Source organism: Polypterus senegalus, chromosome 2 (genome assembly GCF_016835505.1).
Source record: "Polypterus senegalus isolate Bchr_013 chromosome 2, ASM1683550v1, whole genome shotgun sequence".
Classification (NCBI taxonomy): Eukaryota; Metazoa; Chordata; class Cladistia; order Polypteriformes; family Polypteridae; genus Polypterus; species Polypterus senegalus.
This window is the reverse complement of record NC_053155.1, coordinates 78565337-78585415: the sequence shown is the minus strand read 5'-3', so window position 1 is coordinate 78585415 and position 20079 is coordinate 78565337. Positions and strand designations below refer to the sequence as shown.

Sequence of the window (20079 nt, the reverse complement as noted above, 5' to 3'; positions counted from 1 at the left end):
TGTATAATGTATATTGAATAGTTAATTGCTAGTGGACAGCATAAGACATAAATAACTTCAGAGACAGATTACCATACATGAAAAAATCAGGAATATCTTTTGTCTTAGCACTGTTATAAAAAGAGGTGGTCTTGAGCTGTCCCCAAACTCAAAATAGATACCAAGGACTAAAAAGTAATAGAAAAAAGATGCTGTATTAATAAAATAACTTATTCCATGGTAATGAATGACCTGGGGCCTCATGTATAAACGGTGCGTATGCACAAAAATGTTACGTACGAATGTTTCCACACTCAAATCACGATGTATAAAACCTAAACTTGGCATAAAGCCACGCACATTTCCACAGTAGCTCATACCTGGCGTATGCAATTTCAGCGCTCTGTTTTGCAGACTGGCGGCACCAAGCTTCAAAGCCGTGCTACTGTTCCTGTGTGGTTTATCTTTCTTTTTCAGATCCACATCTCTGACACAGCTTTATAAATACACTGCAATTAACCGCATATTGTTTATTAGTTTAATGCATCTGATTGTAATTAACCTGTAACAACATAATGGTCCACAGAATGGTCAAACTATTCTAAATACAATAGCTGCTTTAGCATTGTTATTCTCACTGCACCTTTTTCTTCTTCTTCTTCTTCTTTCAGCTGCTCCCATTAGGGGTTGCCACAGCAGATCATCTTTTTCCATATTACTCTCACTGCACTACTCATAGTATTTATATCACTGTATCTGAGTGGGGAATCACAGATCTACAGCAGCTGATGGGAAAGAGAATTATCGGTATACAGCATCAAGCACACGCTGCCTCAGCCATGCTGTCTATTGAATTGCCCTCATGCGGCAAACACTTCAGAGCCTTTCCTGTACGGACCTCGCGGTTCAGAAACAGTTTCATCCCAAGAACTATAAATGCACTCAATCAGTCAATCAAGTGCTCCTTGTACAACTGTTTGTACTTATAAGTACAATTACCTCACTGTAAACGTGTGATACAGTTATAATATTGCACAACCTGATCCACTTTATAAAGAGCGTATTCACATATGATGACGATATCATTTTTAAGATGAAATGCAACAAAATAAAACTTTAACTTACTTTAAATAATCTGTATTGTTAATAAATAAACATGTGAGGACACGGTGTCGCAGCACTAGCAAGGAGCTGGCTCTCCGTTCATGGATTGTTCCTGCCTCGTGCTGTATGCTTGCTGGGACTGGCGTGACACTGGAAGGATAGATGGAAAGAATAATTAAACATGTACTATGAAGATATTTCAATATTCCATAAAAGTTTTGAAGAATCAGCGTTCTAAGCTTACAGATGGCTTAACGTCTGTTACAGAGCTTATTGTGTGGCGATTGGGTATTTGGAGAAAGAAAAGTAAGGACAAGAATTGGGGGTTAGTACATTTGAAAGAGACAGTACTGCTACAATAAATTATTTCATCGAAGGTAGCACAGTGAGGTTGCGTGAGGCATAAACAATCACTGCGCCACCATGTTCCCATGTTTAATAACATGCTTTAACTCCTGTCATCATGAAAATTATATCACGTATACATCTCATTATTTAATTATTCAGAGAGCTGTAATATCACGAATGTAATGGATTCTGTGTCCTGTCTGAGGAAGAGAAAGCTGGTTTAAGAAGCATGTAGTGATTCACACACATAGAGCACATAGAAGATCAAATACAAAACAAAGCATTTAACATGCTACTTTAGTTACGATGGAATTTGAGAAACTAGTAAATTAAACAATTTTAAGATGAAGCTTATGATGCTATCTTTATTGACAAAATAAACTACGTGACTAAAGTTGAAATTTCAAGCTTTTTTTCTCCACTGTGTGCCTTTTTTTTTTCCTTTCGCTGTACCCTAATACGCTATCATATGACACTCAGACAGTGGGTTACGACTCGCCTTTTCACGCCGTCTTTTATATCTGACAACTTCTTTTTCATTTCGGGCACTTTGCGACTTTGTGAACTTGAGTTTTCAAGTTTCTCCGACACTCTATGTCACTCGATCAGCTTCCTTTTGTTGTTTATACCACTGTGTAAACCAGCAAATAGTACGTTTTTCCTTGCCTCCACTTGGTATTCTTTGAAATTCTTCTATTTCGCCCCATGCTTTTGCCATTGCCTTTTAACAGAATGCTGATGTTAAGGGCTATTTATATTGATTGACATATTCAAAGAAGCGTAATTCTGGGAATAGACCGGGCGGGACAGCAGGCGCATGCACGTGCGTTACTTTTGACGCTGACTGGGATTTATGGAGCAGAAGAAAGTGGAACTTATCGCACGCATAGATTTATGCATCTGGATTTTTTTGTGTGTAAGCACGTTTCTGCTTTTGTCCATTCGCCATGTTAGAGTGTGAATTCTACACATGGCGTTATGCATGAGGCCCCTGGTGAACGTCTGGGACTGTCCATCTAGAACATCCCCTAGCCGACCCAGATAGCCCTGCAATTCTAAGCCCAAGTAATCTTTTATTGGGCCAAACACTCTAGGTCACTTATCTATTCCTGTTGGTTACAGTTGCCATGCATAATGTACAGAGCCTCCTTGATCCTACCTGTTGGACAGGGGGACTACTGCATCATAAACCTGCGCCCTCTACTGTCCATCCATTATCCTTGATATATTTTAGACATAATGACCACTGGTGCTGGCAACAGAGCAGATACAGTAAAAGTGACCCTCTCACAGTGCCTAAAACTGATGGGGATTACCAGAAAAAAGATGTTGTAATCCTAGTTTTTTCTGTTATTTTGAGGTGGTAAAGCTCGGTGGTGTTTCTGCCCTGTTTAAAATCCGCTTATAATTTTATATGAGCATAGTAGGGGGGAAAGGGTTTGTTAAGTACCTTTTGTCTCTTTATTTTTTTCAAAGTTATATTCACTTCTTGCTTCAGTAGTTTCAGCAAATGGATTTTTATTAATTTCTTCTCACTCGTCTTTTAGTAATAATACCGGTAGACATTTTTTAATGCATTTTTATCAGTTTAATCTAAAGTAATATTACCTACTATATTTGTCACACCCAAACTGATGCAAATATTTTACCACTTGAAGATAGGCATTCAACACTTATTTTTTCTAATGATTCATGAAAGGAATGAACCTGTCCAAACCTGGTAAGTTTTCATCAAAGCCAAAATAACATTATGGATGATTTTTTTTATTCTCTGTTATTAGCACAAATGACAAGATAGTTTTCAGCTTTATTCTTTGTTTATGTCACTTACCTTTGTAGTTGTTTCGATTTCTTGGACTTTTTGCACCTTTCTCCTTTATGCAAAAGAAAGTAGCAAGTGTACTGGTTACTAGCACATATTTTTCAAATTCAGAATTGTTGTAATGTGTAGATGGAAGAGAACTAGTAACTGTTAGTATCTCTGTTTTAATTCTCTCTTAATGTTTGTTTTTAATATTTTGCTTTTAGTCCTGCTTGTTGTAACTGTACAGCGCTTCGGTCAGTTGTAATGCTGTGTTTTTAAGCGCTCAACAAATAAATATGGCATGGTATGGTATGGTATGGTAACTGTAATATGGTGCCAATAACAGACTAATAAGGCAATGAATACATCTGTATACTGTGTATATATGTGTGTATATACATACACTAAAATAAGCATTCGTGTTTGTTAGTATTAGAGGCCTATGGATGTAAATGGAGTACTAATGACCCTGTATTGTTTACCACAGCAGAGGAGAGAGAAAGGTGACTGTGTAGGATGGCTGAGGTTTTTAATAATACTATTTGCTTTACTCTATTGACAGTGTTTAATGATATTTGGAAAAGTCAGTCTGGAAAAAGACACTGCATATACAGTAGCTGAACATCAATAAATTTGGAAGAAACTATCAATCTTTACAAAATAAAACAATGTAGAGGGAGAAAAGTATATACAGAATCAGCAGAGAAAAATTCACAATATATTAATCTCCTAGAGACCAGCTATGTTATATGGGTTGGAGACGGTGGCACTGATCAGAAAGCAGGAGACAGAGCTGGAGGTAGCAGAGTTAAAGATGCTAAGATTTGCACTGGGTTTGACGAGGATGGATAGGATTAGAAATGAGTACATTAGAGGGTCAGCTCAAGTTGGATGGTTGGGAGACAAAGTCAGAGAGGCGAGATTGCGTTGGTTTGGACATGTGCAGAGGAGAGATGCTGGGTATATTGGGAGAAGGATACTAAGGATAGAGCTACCAGGGAAGAGGAAAAGAGGAAGGCCTAAGCGAAGGTTTATGGATGTGGTGAGAGAGGACATGCAGGTGATGGGTGTAACAGAACAAGATGCAGAGGACAGAAAGATATGGAAGAAGATGATCCACTGTCGCAACTCCTAACGGGAGCAGCCGAAAGAAGAAGGAAGGGGTAATTACGCATATACTGTTACTGTTTATGTGGTTACTATACATGTAAGGCATCATTTGCTGTCAGTTTTTATAGCAAGAAACACCTCAAACCAGACCATCAGCCCAGTTCTGGATGTTAGTGGAAAGTGGCACAACTGTCGGTCATTTTCAAAATTCAGCCTGTCTTTTGGTTATCAGTTAAATAGTTGTCTAGTTGGCCTGTCAGTGAGTATCCAGTCAGGAGTTCTTCACCAATTTATTACAAGTATTAGATTTTTTTTTTTTAATTTTTACAAAGCAGCATGCAGTTTAAACCCAGTACCAATTATATTAAATTAATCTAGGCTCCAGCCAGCTTGCTCTTGGTTTGGGCTTCTCGAAATGTTTGTAATGTCAGTCCTAGCAGGCAGATCATTCCATAGTTTGAAGTCCTGTGCCTTTTTTAATTGAATGGGATATCACTTAAAAGCTTAAATATATGAAAGAATTTCCACATTGGCCCATTAAATGGAATTCATTGCTGAGACATAAGAAATTGAATTAAACAGTATGGTACTTTTCTAGTTGCAGGAATTTTCTTTAAAGAAACATTTTGAAATAACAGCAGGCTAGTTAGACTAGTTTTAAACAGCCTGGGAGTAAAGCATAGGAGTAGTCTATTTTGCATGCAATAAATGCATAAATTAACTTGTCTGTTTCCTTCATGGTGAATAGTGAGGAAACACTTTGCTTTTTAATTTTTTCTAAAAGATAAGAATCTGGTCTTGGGTACTATAATAATGGTGAGATTAATGTCAAAAATAACACATGGGTTGTGGGCTGATTCAGCCTAACTGATTATTTAGACAATCAGAGTTAAATAAATAGTCATTACAAATGGTAAAGACAGTTGCAAGATACTAACAGCAGTTATAGCATTTTTCTGCATTTAAGTACAAATGGGTTGGAGAATGGATGGATGGATAGTTATCCATTGTTTTAACTCTTAAGTTAAAGACAAAATAATTGCAACATTACGTCTGATTGATAGTTCCAAATATGAGCAAAACTAATATCATACTGTCAAACTACAAATGACTATTGTAAATATAGTAACTAAGGTTTTTACTAATGTTTTTGAAACTATCACAGGAACAGATTGTACGTGGAATTGCATCACCTGCTGTTGAATTGAAATTACTTAGCAGTGTGTGTGAGGAAGAAAAATTGTTGAGCTCATTTTGAAATTTATATTCTTATACTGTATAGATTATCATTAAAATGTTAATAAAGGTCTGACTTAATATGTCCATGTGTGATTTCTCAGGCTAATATAATTTTTCTCACACAACTCTGGTTAATTGATGACTTTAAATTGGTTTGGTGTGGTATTTTACGTAAATGTGATTTGAGAAGGGGTGATGTGCCAGAAGTCATTTTCACTTGGAATTTACCATTAAATACTGAAAGACCACATTTAATTACATTGAGTGGCAAAGATTTTTGAAACCGTGCAGAAGGAAAGTCGAACATTACCTTAGTCAAAGTTTAAAAAAAAAAAAAACTCAAGCAATCGATCTTTAGGTTTAACTCTTTGAGGGCTGAATATTTTTTCCAAAAACTCAGTTTTCTGAAAAGCACACAAAGCGATGGTTTCACACATACTGTAAGTAAACATAAACCGTCTGTTGCTATGTGCTGTGGGCGCATGTTCGGCATTTCTGGTGGCAGTGGCTGCGTGGGGGCACCTCGATGGTCAGCAGGAATGCACGGTGAGCCAGCTGACTGGCTGTCTTCACACAGCAGGTGGGTGGTGGTAGTGGTCTCAGTGTGATGCAATATGGTTTGTACCTCTTGTCATCATAAATGGTGGTCCTCCCAGGCAAACGCTGTTGTAGGCGCATCAGCTACACAAGTGTTTAGCGCCACGATCAGCTGGGGACGGATCAGATGATGCTGGTACCTCACTATTGTTTTTGATATCCATCTCCAGATCACTTGCATCAAACTCGGAGTCCGACAAGTCAAAGTCTTGTTCACTGAAATTACGTAAAACATCCATGGAGTATTTTGCTTTGCACGTTCGTTTTGGTCTCTCGCCAGATGTCAGCGCCATTTTAGAGGTTGTTTGCCGTTCGCTACTCAGGCATGTGTAGGGAATCGAGGTTCAATCAACAAAGCTATGTAATTTTCCTTCTAGCAAAGAGAGTCAAACTAAAATGTAAGGGTGAGTTTTGTTGCAGTTTACAGCTGATTACCGTCCTCCACTCCTAAATTTTGACAAAAGTCAACATCAGCCCTGAAAGAGTTAAGGGAGTTATCTAAATCTGTGGTAATTACCAGAAAATCAGAAAAGAAACCAGAAAAAGAAAGTTTTCTTCATGAGATATTTGCTTTATTTTCTAACAAGGTCTTTCATTTAACCCATGAAATTGCCACAATCATGAAAATCTAGCAAGCTAAATGGTGACAACATGACAGGACCAGAATAACATGCTAATAATTGCAACAGAAATTGAACATTATCTACATATTCTTGACAGAGCTTCCCTCCTAAGGTGTGAGTACAGAATGCGGCCAATATTAATTTGAGAACAGATTTAGATGGAATTCTAAAGTAAATTTGGTGAAAAAATCTGAAAGTATGCACATCAATAGTTGGAAACCAAGAACAGTCCTTGTATTCATAGCCCCTTCCGTAAACTAGATAAACTTGGTTGTGAGAGTTTTTTTAGTTTTTTTAATGGGTGCTACACCAGAGAGAAGCTGCCACCTAGCGTAGTGGGAGATTAAATAGCCCCCAGAGACAGTACTTCCCTGTCCCTCTATTTCATCCCGGCCAAGAAGGTTACTGAAGATAAATCTGGCTTGGGTGCCTGTCTATCCACCTTGAGCCTCCCATCTGGATAACTAACCTTCTTCCCTCCTGGTTGGGGTGCCAGTCTGTCCATCTTGGCATTTACACTACCTTTTGACCTCTCAACCGTACAAAGAAGTTAAGAGGTAACTTGAAACCAAAAACGGGGATGGTACCATTAGCTGAAAGTTTCTTGTATAGAGCCACACCTTCTGTCTGACTCAGAAGTCAGGTGTAGTATTTTTCTTCCTCTTATGCATGGAAGATTTTTTGGTTGTCTTAAAATTGCTTAAAAAAACTGAAGACAGTAAGAGCTTAATTACTTTTCTAGCTTTTGATTCATACTTTCTATCTGTTGTGAACACTAGGGGGCACCTAGAGACCCATACTCCAGGTCAAGAGCTTCAATAAAGTGATGTTTATCCGAATAAAAAATCTTATACAGGTCACGGTCCTCTAAAACATAGACTTCTATCAACAATAAATCTTCTGGCTGTCCTCTAGGCAAGCTTTGTATGCTTCCTCCCAACACTGCTCACCTGGATGAGGCCGGGTGACTTCTTCTATGCCAGACCAAGGAGTACTTCCAGTGTCAAATGACTATAGCCTGGAAGCACTTCCCTCTTTCCAAGTGTATGCCTTTAATACAGCCCCCTCTGGCGGGACCTACACATCCTGACAGGGCTGCTCACCAAGACTGCATTTCCCAAGGTGCCCTGTGGGAGCATGAATGGCAGCTTCACCTGAGGGAAGCTGACACATACCGTACTGGGAGATTAAATAGCCCCCAGAGACAGCCTTTCTCTTTCCCTCCATTTCTTCCCGACCAGGAAAGTTTAGTGCAGATAAACCTTGCTTAAGTGTCTGTCCATCCACCTGGGGCCTACCGTTCGGGTAATGAACCTTCTTCCATTCTGGTTGAGATGCCAGTCCATCTACCTTGGCATTTACACTGCTTATTAGCCTCTCAACAATACCCAGAATTTAAATTTTATTGTATTCTTAATTTCAAATACTGTAAATGCTTTCCCTGAAATTAGGACCTCAGTCTGCTTTAGTAGTAATAGAAGTAGTAAAGTTCTCACATGCACGGAGAGATTTACCCAGCTTTTGCACATAATGAGTTTTTTTTTTCAAAGGCACAAAATGAGCAGCCTTACAAAATTATTTTAGTACATCCAGAATAGTGGTATAACCTTGACACCGAAGGAATGAGTTAGCTAATAAACAAAAATCCACAGAGATGTACTTTCATGGTCTGTGTAGTGGTGATGGTGGCAAATGTTGAAGAAGAACCACCAGATGGGTATTAAAGACTTCTTATGAAAAGTGTGAATTAAGTATAATCTTCCACATGTTGTCAATGAGAATGCCAGAAGTGTTGGGAAATTAGTTCTTATTAAGTCCTTAATAATACTTAGTGTCCAGAAAATAAAAAAAAAAACTTTGCCCCAGCAAACAAAGAAACAAATCAAGAAAATCACCCCATCCACCACCTGCCTAAAGTTTACAGAGGAGAGACAGTAAAATAATACTGCTATCAGAAATCAGTTATTAAAAACTTGTGATGTGTAAGCACATCCTTTGAAAACAGACATTATAGTGACTCAGTTAGTTATTATGCCCACTCCTCACAAACCTTATTTGCTTAAAAGTATGTTGTAAGAAAAGAAGCATAAAAGAAGCAGGTTAAAACTCAACTGTAGCCTTTACTTGAAAGCATAGCCCTTTTTATTTCTCTGGACGCACAAAGTGACTTAGTCAGAAAGAAAACAGAATGGATAAAGCTCAGACTGCTTACCTGATGAGTGCTGTGGCAGCAGCAGACAGTCAATGAATAACATACATGAATAAACTAAGCCCATTTTTTCATTTTCTTTATTTAAGGTTACAGCAGAAACATAACACAGGTGACTTTAATATTCATTTTCATTAAGCCTTATTGTTTAAGGCATTGTGTGTCTAGTCAGCAGCCATATAACACACAGACTGTCTTCCAAACAGTGTCTGTTGGCTGAACCAAGGGTGACTACAATAAGCATTGTTATGATTGAAAAGGCTCTTTAAAATGGTGATTTTAAAGCTGTGATAGTAACAAAAAATAGTTAAACATATGGCAGTTATGTTCTATTGTCTTTAAAGAGAATGAAATTATACTTTTCCTTGCTGTGATGGATGTTTAAGTTCCAGTACAATGTAGCAGTTAATCAGAGATGTCAGGTTTATGAAGTAGAAGCCTATCCATTTTACTAATGAGAATATATGCTAACCTGTAAGCCTTAAAATGTTTGTTTTCTTCTGCTCTGCCTCTAGCTTTTTTGAGGGTGGCTAAATTAATTTCATTGCTGGTGCAGCCTATTCTTTTCTTTTCTCCCAATGTATTGTATTATTTTTGTCTCTTTTATGAACCAAATTTTTTGTTTTGCCTGATGCTGTTGGATTAGACTCTGGCATGTAACACAAATTTAAAAATAAACAAATGGATTAATAGAAAAAATTTTTCTTAAAGAAATACATTTCTAGCTGCTATTGCAAGTCCATAATGTCATGAGTCAGGAAACTTTTTTTAGACTCTGATTCCAATACAGAAAGCAATTATAACTCACCTTTGAATTATTTTTTTTATTAATGCATTATTTAAAGAGAGTACCCAATCAAGTCGTCCATACAATTTTTTAAACCACCAGTCATGAGCAACGTACAACCTTTTCACCTTCATTAATAAATGAATTGCTTCACCTTGAATAGTTTAAACACACATGTCACTTTAATAAATACATTTCCAAGGGTATTCTGTAATTCATAAAATTTATATCAAATTAATAGATAGTTGTGTTGTATAATTTTACATAATGCTCACATCACAGCGTGTAACGGGATCTTTTTGCTCACAAAGAAAAATTTTGCCCACACCAATCCAGTTCTTAGACTGGATTTTGACCCCAGTTCAAAACACTTTGACATAGTGAGTCAATGGGATCAGAAAGTTTTACTGCCGCTAAAATCCCTTTGGGATGAATTGTGGGCAAAGCTCATATTGTTTCATTAGTGTCATATTGACTGGAGGGGACTTCTGTTTTTATTTTCTTATCATTTGACCAGTAAGAAGTTACAAATTTAAAACAAACAAAAGTATGTACATTGTTTTCCTAGCATTGAAAACATTTAGCAGTTTTCACAAATGTAAAATTCTTGTGACTGCTAAATATAAAGAAGTTGTAGTTCAATGATACCATTCTTCTGTATCTTAATTTTTGTTTGGCACAGAGAGTGTCTTGGAGAAAGAGGCACATGGGTGTTTTTCCCAGAATCCAAAAAATACAGCAAAACTTCTCTAACAGCAACACTTTGAGCTCAGATTGCAAGGAAATATATGGGTGTCACATTTCTGTCCAGATATACTGTATAACAATTCAGAAAATATATGCATAACATAACATTCGGGGGCATTTGAGAATTTAGTTAGTTGATTTGGATATTTGAGAATTTTTAATTTTTGTTTATTTGTTTAATGAATGAAAAAGATGTGACATCTTTATTATTAAATATTTTTGGTTTTTGTAACAAGTTGCACAAAATCAAAAATAAAAGTAATAATAGAATGTAATTACATATGTTAGTAAAGTATGACTAGTGTACATAAAAATATGTTTTTAATAATAGCATTTTACAATATCATGTAGTTAAAAGCCATGCCCAAATAAGACGTTGCTGTTGGAAATAGCTTCCATAATTCAGTTCAAGAGAAGTAAGAATTGCATCGATTGATGTTCTGTTGTTAGTTATTGATTGTAAGTGGCTAAAAGCTAATTATATTTCATATTTTTGATACAAACTTTTTTTTAAAGAAGTCCTCAATAAAGAGAGGCTGATATACTAGTTGATCTGGTATATAGGAAGAAATTATTCTAATTAGAGCTACAACTGCTGGTGTTTCAGCAACTCCTTTACTCAGGAATATGCAAAATAATGCTGTGGTTTTGTTCTAATAGTTATTTGGCAATTTTACAGTTCTTTTAGTGACATTACTTCGTCACTATTTGAAAAATTGTATTTTCATGGGGAATGCTATTGTATGTTATTTTTTTTTCTGGGCACCTCCATTTTCTGTTTGTGGTTTTGATTCAGGCCACAATTTTGTGCATATGGTTGCTGCAATGCTATGTTGCTACTAGATATTTAATATGTTTCACATGACCCATGACATTATTGCAACCATTTTATAAAAATAAAAAAAAATAAAAATAAAATACAATTCTAATTCCTCACAAGAGGCACATGTCAATCTGTCACATGTATAATATGTTTAAGGTTACTGGTGACCTGCACAGATCAAATACATTGGCGTTTTATGATGCTTTTTTGGCATGGGTATTTTGTAGTATCATGATTTGCTATACAAGTACTTAAAGCAGGGGTGCCCAATGCATCAATCATGATCGACCGGTAGATCGCAAAGGTAGTGCAGGTAGATCGTGTTGCATTCAAAAAATTTTTTTTTTAATGTTAAGTCATTTGCCACTTGATTGACATACAGGGCGATTAGTCTGAGATCTCTTCTCTTCTAACACACTGGTCATCCCGCACACACGATCAAATGCGTGAGCTACTGCAAACCTCAGGCTGTGATCTAGTTAGCCTTCCAATTTATATCGACTAAAGAAGGGATTAAAAAAAATTGTTTGGGGAGGGTATGGGCTGCAACTGGAATTGGAAGTGGATTTTTTTTCTCACAATGTCACAATCGAAGTGTGTTTGTCTGATCTGTCAATCTAACATTGCTATTCCAAAGGAGGAAAATGTGGAAAGGCATTTTCGAACTGTTCATAAAAACTACGAAACTGACGTGATATGAATTCAAAAGCTCCTTAACTGTATTATTCGGCTGTACTTATTTATGCTAGTCAGCCTTTTCCCACATGACGATTATTGAATCCAAATACTGTAGTAACCAGAAACGTATTGAATTGTTATTGTACCATAAAGGTTATTCAGTTATGCAAGGTACGACAACATATATTTTATATATAAAGTATACTCAGAGTATATAAAATCATTTTTAATGTAGGTAAATCATTTCGACCTGGTCATTTTAAAAGTATCTCGCAAGCCGAAAAACTGTGGGCATCCCTGACTTTTAAGACACAAGTATAGGTTTAATTTGTTGATTTTTGTTAGTCTTTACAGAATTCATTTCACTCAAAAATCTTCCCTAGCTGACTAGAAAACTTTGCATAGCAGAATTCTTAGATGCCTTACATTGGTGGCTTATCTAAACAAAACTCATCTGAGGAAGGAAAAAGTAATTTCTTAGTTAACAGTGCTGTTAGTGCTGTCTAGGGAAATGTGTGAGAGGCCCCTCTCTTTGTCTGTATTTAATATGATATGGTTAGCCTAGCTCCCTATTTTAGACTACCCATGAAATTTTTTTTGCAGTCCAATTTGTAAAATACTTTTAAAGGTAAAATGGCTTCATTGTCCTTATAGTTTACTGTCTCTTTAGCAAGTCACCAAAACCACAAATGTTTTTAATGCTGATTTACATGTGATTTACATGTCCTTAGGCTTTCTTCTGTATCATGCAAGTAAGAATTTCAGTGTACATTGCATATATGACAGTACTACTACTGCTATATCATCTGTAAACAGCTACCCATTTTGAGCTTTGGTTCCATCTGCTTATTAGAGACTGGCTTTAGCTAAAAAATCTGGAGCATTGCAGATTCATAATTTAAAGATACAAAGAAAGAAGCAGGATTATTTTTAAAGATAAACAAAAAACCTTAGTTTGAATAGCATTTTCTAACTAATTCTAATATTGGTTGTGTTAGGTGTAAGTTCATAGAAACATTTAAGCTTAGGGTTTTAAAAGAAATATAGCAGTTGCAGATACAATAATAATGTTAGTACCTCATTGATAACAATGATTCATGTCTTGGAATGTTTGAACAATACAATTATATATCTAAAGTAAGTAGATTTTTACCGCATGTATTTAGACAATGTGATTTGTACAGATAAATCTTAATGTACAATACTTTACATATTTGTTTCTAAAATTTAGTACCTTGTGACTCCGGTAACTCTCCTTTCAGTTACTGTATAAATGCTGTTTTCTGATCAGCAATACTTTATTTTCTCAGTTTTAAATAAGTTACTCACTTACTTTTAATCATTTACTAACTAGGTAAATCAATTTTTTGACAAATGTCACAGTTTTTAATTACCTATGATTGTAGTTATTATTTAAATTATAATATTGATTCTTTGAAGTAGGGTATTGTTTATGTTTGTACCTGGAAAAGCAAACATGAACTTGGCATTTAAAACAAATCTATGCTGATCTCATTGTTTTTTAAAAGATACTTAAAATCAGTTGTTCTTAAGAGTGGAAAAAGAATATTAAGAATCACCATGATGTGTTTGTTCTTTCTGTAATGGTACTGCTTTGTCATTTATCAGTGACATTGCTTTTAGATATAATAGAAGTAAATTGGGGTAGTTTATTTATACGTTCAACATTACCACAAATGCGAAACTGTACCCCTCGTTAATGTTGGTTTTTAGGACTTGATCAGAATTTTGTCTTTTTTTTCCTTGCTACACTATATTTAATACAAATTTGACATTAAGCAAGTCATTTAATATATTTAACAGCAGTGTGTATAGTAGTAATTAGAAGAAAGTTGAAAGATTTGGGCTGCATTGAGAGTAACACTTCTTTCATACAATGGTAACCAAAACTATACTTAAATCTGGGATTAAAACAAGTTTTCAGAATTTCATTTGTAAGATTTGTGACATTTGTCTTCAGTGTGCCATCAGTGAATGAAGTGTTTATGATTTTTGTAGCTTTGTGAATGATAGTTAATTTTAAAATTTGCATGATTATGTGTTATTCCTATAGCTACTTGAAATAGTTCTTTGACATTTGTTGCTTTAAAATGGTTTCCTAAAAAGTAAATAAATAAAAGAGAACTGTAATGTAGTAACATGCTTCTACTAGATGGGTAATATATTGTGTATGTTGCACTTTTAGGCTTCAGGCACTTTTACTGGAACATTAAGCCCTCAAGGAATTGTGGTTCCAGCTTCAGCTCTACAGCAGGGCAATGTAACTGTGACAACAGTAAACCCCGCACAAGTTGTTGCAGGTAATGTATTTATTGTACATATGCTCAAGGTTTTACCCTTACATAGGAAGATAAGTGGCAAACTAAGTGTACTGTACCAGTTAATACAATTACCCATATCCTGATACTTAGTTATCCGCTATTTGACCCAAAAAGCCAGTTTTCTACAACCTCTACATTTGTTAAACCTGTAGTGAGAAGTAGCAAGTGGGAGCTTTTGCTCACTTCTCTAAAATCTTTTTGCTTTGTCCAGTGAAACACAATACAGTACACAAGAGTGACTTTAATTATTATTATTTCAGTATAACATGCGGCAATGTGCTTTATCAGCGTGTGCTCCTAACCTCTCCTCTCCTCTATGACACGGAGTGCTGGTTTTGAAGAATACTTTGAATTTTTAAATGTATCCTGTACTTACTGTAACATATCTGTATTTATATATTTTTTCCATACAAAATACAATCATTTCATCACATAACAGCTGCATAATTAGGTGTAACATTGTAACATTGTTTCCTTTACATAAACTGCTTTATTACTCGTCTCTTAATTTATATGATGTGTTCACAACAAAACAAGCCTAAATTTGTAAACATTGTGGCATAGTTTCACATACTTGTAGACATTTCTTTCTAGCAAAGTAAGTCATGGTGTATTTTGCATTCTTAGTCTCATTGTGTTCAGTTTCGAAGGTACCACTTTGAGCTCTGTAAGCCATACACCAATTACAATAATACAGGGTTTAACTTAACGTATTTTATTTTTGGTTTAGTGATATACTTCTGAGATTACATTGTCTACTCTGTAAAGTCACTCAGAATGATTAATTTTTATTATAAGATGCAGTACTCTCTTCATATTCAGTAAAAGTTTTTACTTCTTTCTTAACATGAAAATGAAACCAATAAGCAATGTTATTTAAAAGATTACATAGTCTGTTACATTTTCATTCTTATGCAATAATACTTACTGTGGTCAAAATTTTGGAGATGGAGGATTATTTAAGGCAAAAAACTTTTTTTTATACAATAGCAACTTGAAAAAAACAATTTGTAATACTTAAAAACAACTTTACAATAAAAATTTCCAAGTGTTAGTTATAATGTAACATGTGTACTGATGTTTACCTATGTCTCGATTATTCCTGATTTGGAAATCAAAAAACTTTTTGATTTTTGCTTCCCTTCAACTATATGCACACACTTATATTTTCAGTGAACATCCCACCTCTTAAACAAATACAAAATATCTCTATGAAGGGTAAATACTAAATTCTTACAATATATCACACAAGCCTCTGTTTTTTGTTTAACAATTAGATCATTAGAAAATTTTTGACACAAACAGGCCATTCAGCTGAGCAAAACTAGCTAATATTATCCATCTAGTATCTTCAAAATAACACTGAGCTCTGAACTCCTATTGTCTACCACACTACTTAGTAATTTATTTCATGCATCTATGGTTCTGTGCACATTTGTGCAAAATACATCTTTAACTAATATCCATCTATTCCCCCATTTTGTTTTTGAAGAAATAATAATACAGTAACAACCAGGATCCACTGCACCAAGTCCTTTAATAATTTTAACAACATTAATCATGTCATCTTTTTTAATCTCTGTTTACCTAAACATAAAAAGTTAATCTTTTACAATCTTTCCTTTTAACTCCTACATTTTAGTCTTGAGATCAGCCAAGTTACTCTTCTCTGGACTTTTTCTAGCACTGATAGATATTTTTTTGTACCCAGAGACCAAAACTTTTTAAGTTTACCATAACCAGACAGACAGCTGTTTAATACAAACCACCTTCATTGTTTTACCTTAACTGTACTAGAAGATACTGTATACATTTAAATACAAAGACACCACTACCATTAGAGTGCATCTTAATGTAAAATGTCTGTTTGGCATAACAAGGCAAGTAATATAAAATGTGTATAAGCTCAATTAAAACTCAAAATGTAAGTTTACATTCATAATAAAGTCACATGTTAATGGAGGAATTTAAACTTAATCCTTTCAACTAATGTCTCACAGATTGAAATTTTAGACATAAACATTTTATTGGATTTATTATATGTTTCATTTTCCAAACCAGCTTATTGGGTTGCACAGCCAGCAGATACATCCATTATGTTATCACAATGACTCTTGTAGTTATTGTCATGTTGAACGCACATTGATTATAGTAGATTTAGAATACGAGCTTTAGAAATTCTTTAACCTAATTTTTTACATTATGTTTGCATAATGTTTTGACTTAACTTTGTAAGTATTGTGTTATTTATTACAACTCTTTTAGGTAAGAAATTGATCATAATTATTTTAGTATTTAAACTCTGGACTGATTCAGATATTTAAACATTAAAAATGAACATTAGGAATTCTGCTATAAAACTGGTATCTAAGTGAATTGAAATTAACATTGATTTATAGGCAATTTGGCGTTAGGATTAAATTCTAATATTCTCCTCTCGTTGTGTACCATTGTACATCAAATATATCTGATAATGTAATTTATAACTCTGTCTCCACCAAAAGTTACATTTGTATATGTCTTCTGTTTAACATTCTCTCTAGTGATACATATAGATCATTAGGTCACCACATTTGTTCTATACTTTCCTTATGAAGACAAATAAAATTTTACTAGCTTCAAGTACAAAAATAGACTTTGTCTGCTTTTTCAGTTATCAGTAAAAAGTAGTTATACAGACTACAGTATATATATATATATATATATATATATATATATATATATATATATATATATATATATATATATATATATATAATATATATATATATATATATATAATATATATATATATATCTCAGAGATGCATTCAGTCTTGAAACATTTCTTAAAAAATGTCTTTTACAGGTGGCACAGTCTATCAGCCTGTGACTGTTGTTACTCCACAAGGTCAAGTAGTTACACAGACATTGTCTCCTGGAACAATACGAATACAGAATACACAGGTTGGTTGAATTTTTTTCCTAATTGATTTTCTAATAGATCTAAATGTTTGCATTTTATGCTTAAGTCTTGTATAAACCTACAGCCAATCCCAGTCAACACAAGGCGCAAGACAGGAAACAAACCAGGGCACACACACCAAGCACACTAGGGACAATTTAGGATTGCCAATGAACCTAACCTACATGTCTTTGGACTGTTGGAGGAAACCGGAGCACCCAGAGGAAACCCATGCAGACACAGGGAGAACATGCAAACTCCACACAGGGAGGACCTGGGAAGCGAACCCAGGTGTCCTTACTGCGAGGCAGCAGCGCTACCACTGTGCCACCGTGCCACCCAGTATAATGTCAAAATCATAAAATAATTTCAAAATCATGTATTTTTCCCATCAAATAGCTATAATAATTACTAAATCTGTTTGAAAATAAATTCTGACCATTTCATGTGATTTAATTGATTTACTTTCTTAAATAGGTTGCAGGCAAATAATATCTTTTAAAAGGAATGTGCTCACTCTGGCACCTAGCTAGCTCCTCTACAGTCATAATTTATTTGATCTTCTCTAATATTACCTTTGTTACTTCTCATTGGGTCTCCTCATCCTCTATGTTAAAGACTTAGCTTTACTACAGCCAAACCTTTCTGTTTCCAGTTACTCCAGGGTGTCACCTTGGTGTTACCACTTGGCAATCTTTACTAATAATAACATAATCAAATGCATTTATTAAAGCAGCAGTGTAATAATAAATAATCTTTCATGCTTCTCTATTCCCTTCTCTGCAAAGCTTCCCTTTAAACTCTCCCAATTAAGTCTAATTTTGTAATAGATTTTTTCCCCTTCTTCAGTGTTGTGCTGAAAAACTATCTTTCTAAATATCAAAAATTGCACTTATTACCTAATTACCTAATTACCAGCACACACAATTTCAATTTAAAAATCCTCTGGAGACGTTATCTAATGGGACTAGAATTAGATCTCCTATGTCATCTCTGTCCTCCAGTCCCTCAGTTATTACTGTTGGTTTCCTTTTTACAGTATTCCTTTTTCATGGTATCAGTAAATATTTGATCACAAAAAAAATCTTTTATGCTTTGTTTATCCAAATAAACAATTCCATATATCAAAGAAAATAAATATGTCAGATACACACAATAAAATATTTTTAAAAACTTAATTAAGTAATTTTCTACCTCAAAATATACAGCATTATAATTTTGTCACTTGCCAATTTTAAAATTATATATTTCATAACCTTTGATTAAAAAGTTTTTCATCGTTGTTTGTTGTTGCTGAAACAGCTACAATTACAGTTAAATCAAGATCTGAGCATACTGCATCATGATGATGGATCTTCAAAGAACAAGAGAGGGGTGCTACCAAAGCAAGCTACCAATGTAATGAGATCCTGGCTCTTTCAACATATTGGAGTAAGTGGAACTACAGTATACTACCAACAAATATGAGATATAGTATTATAAAGTAAAAATATCTATAGTTTTTTTTATTTTTAAAGCTTAAATCATATCTTTTGTTTCAAATCCTTTGCAGCATTAGTGCTGAAATTAGGCTGTCCTTTTAAAAATGGTCTAACCTTTCAATATGAAATATAATAAGGAAATACTCAAAGAGGTTTAAAAAGGTCATGTGGTTAGTACTAGTTCTGAAGTTCAAATGACAAGATTTCACCTTTCAGAACTGAACGGAACAGGAATTGCACCATTTCTGCACAATGGTCCAAGTAATGTTTATTCCAATTCAGCCCACAACTGTTAAGAGAATGGCTATAAGAAGTTTACATTGGCCTATAAGGCAGTCTTCATTGTGAGCCAAAAATCATTGCAATTCTTAAAATCTTGCTCCTTGTGTAGCCTGCCATTGACTGTATCCTTCAAAAGAGCTACACATCCATTGCTAGTTATGCCAAACACACAGCATCCTGTTTTATAGACAAAATAGAGAGGCTACATACTATGGCAGTTAACAGTTTATGAATTAGCCATTTTTACAAATGTTGAAGGCACCCATACTGAGAAAACATGTCAATTAACTGTGCTGTAATTAGTTCAAGGAAATAGGAATATGACTGACATGTCATTGTCCTGGTGCCTGAAGTCATTAAAATGACAACTTATGGATGGTTAGAATTTGTTGTAACAATAAGCCAATTTTCACAGCATGTTTGTGTTTTATAAATCCCAACTTTTTTCTAAGAAATGACATACACATATTTCTGAGTATAAGCATCATTTTTATTTATGGGTGCTATTACCAACAAAGGACGTTAAATGTAACAATATATGTTCATTGCCTTTTGTGTTTTGATGTTTGCTCTAATTTTCAAATTCGCTATGTTCCCATTTGTAATCTTTGAATGAATGCTAACTGAAATAAGAGTGAACAAATCCCTCCTAAAACAGTGTGTGCTTATTCAGTCAGGAAGGGTTGTGATGCTTCTTTTTTCTTTTATCTGAACTTCCTCCTTGACTTCACATTCCTCCCCCACACCCACTTTCTGTACTACAGAGTATTTTCACTCTTTATAATGGTTACAGTAGGAGATTCAGTCAGCAGAGAATACATGCATTTTTTGCATGTATAATAATCAATGTACAATAAGAAAGGAGAAGTGTTTGGACATACATGGCTTTATTGAAGTGATAGTGAAAAGTGAACATTTGTTGAATCACTCTTGACAGTTCAAGAGGAAGCCACAACAATACCCTAACTTTCACTGTAACCCCA

At 34.7% G+C, this 20079-nt stretch overlaps 1 protein-coding gene across 3 annotated transcripts in view; it reads left to right on the top strand.

Annotated features, from left to right (window-relative positions):
* The window catches only part of LOC120523080 (homeobox protein PKNOX1-like), a 68457-nt gene that overhangs the window by 37564 nt on the left and 10814 nt on the right, over nucleotides 1-20079 (top strand). For all 3 annotated transcript variants that reach the window (XM_039744046.1, XM_039744048.1, XM_039744047.1), the window contains 3 exons: nucleotides 14255-14369; nucleotides 17238-17335; nucleotides 18636-18764. In XM_039744046.1, coding sequence (XP_039599980.1) covers nucleotides 14255-14369; nucleotides 17238-17335; nucleotides 18636-18764 — 342 coding nt within the window. The remainder of the gene's footprint in view (nucleotides 1-14254; nucleotides 14370-17237; nucleotides 17336-18635; nucleotides 18765-20079) is intronic.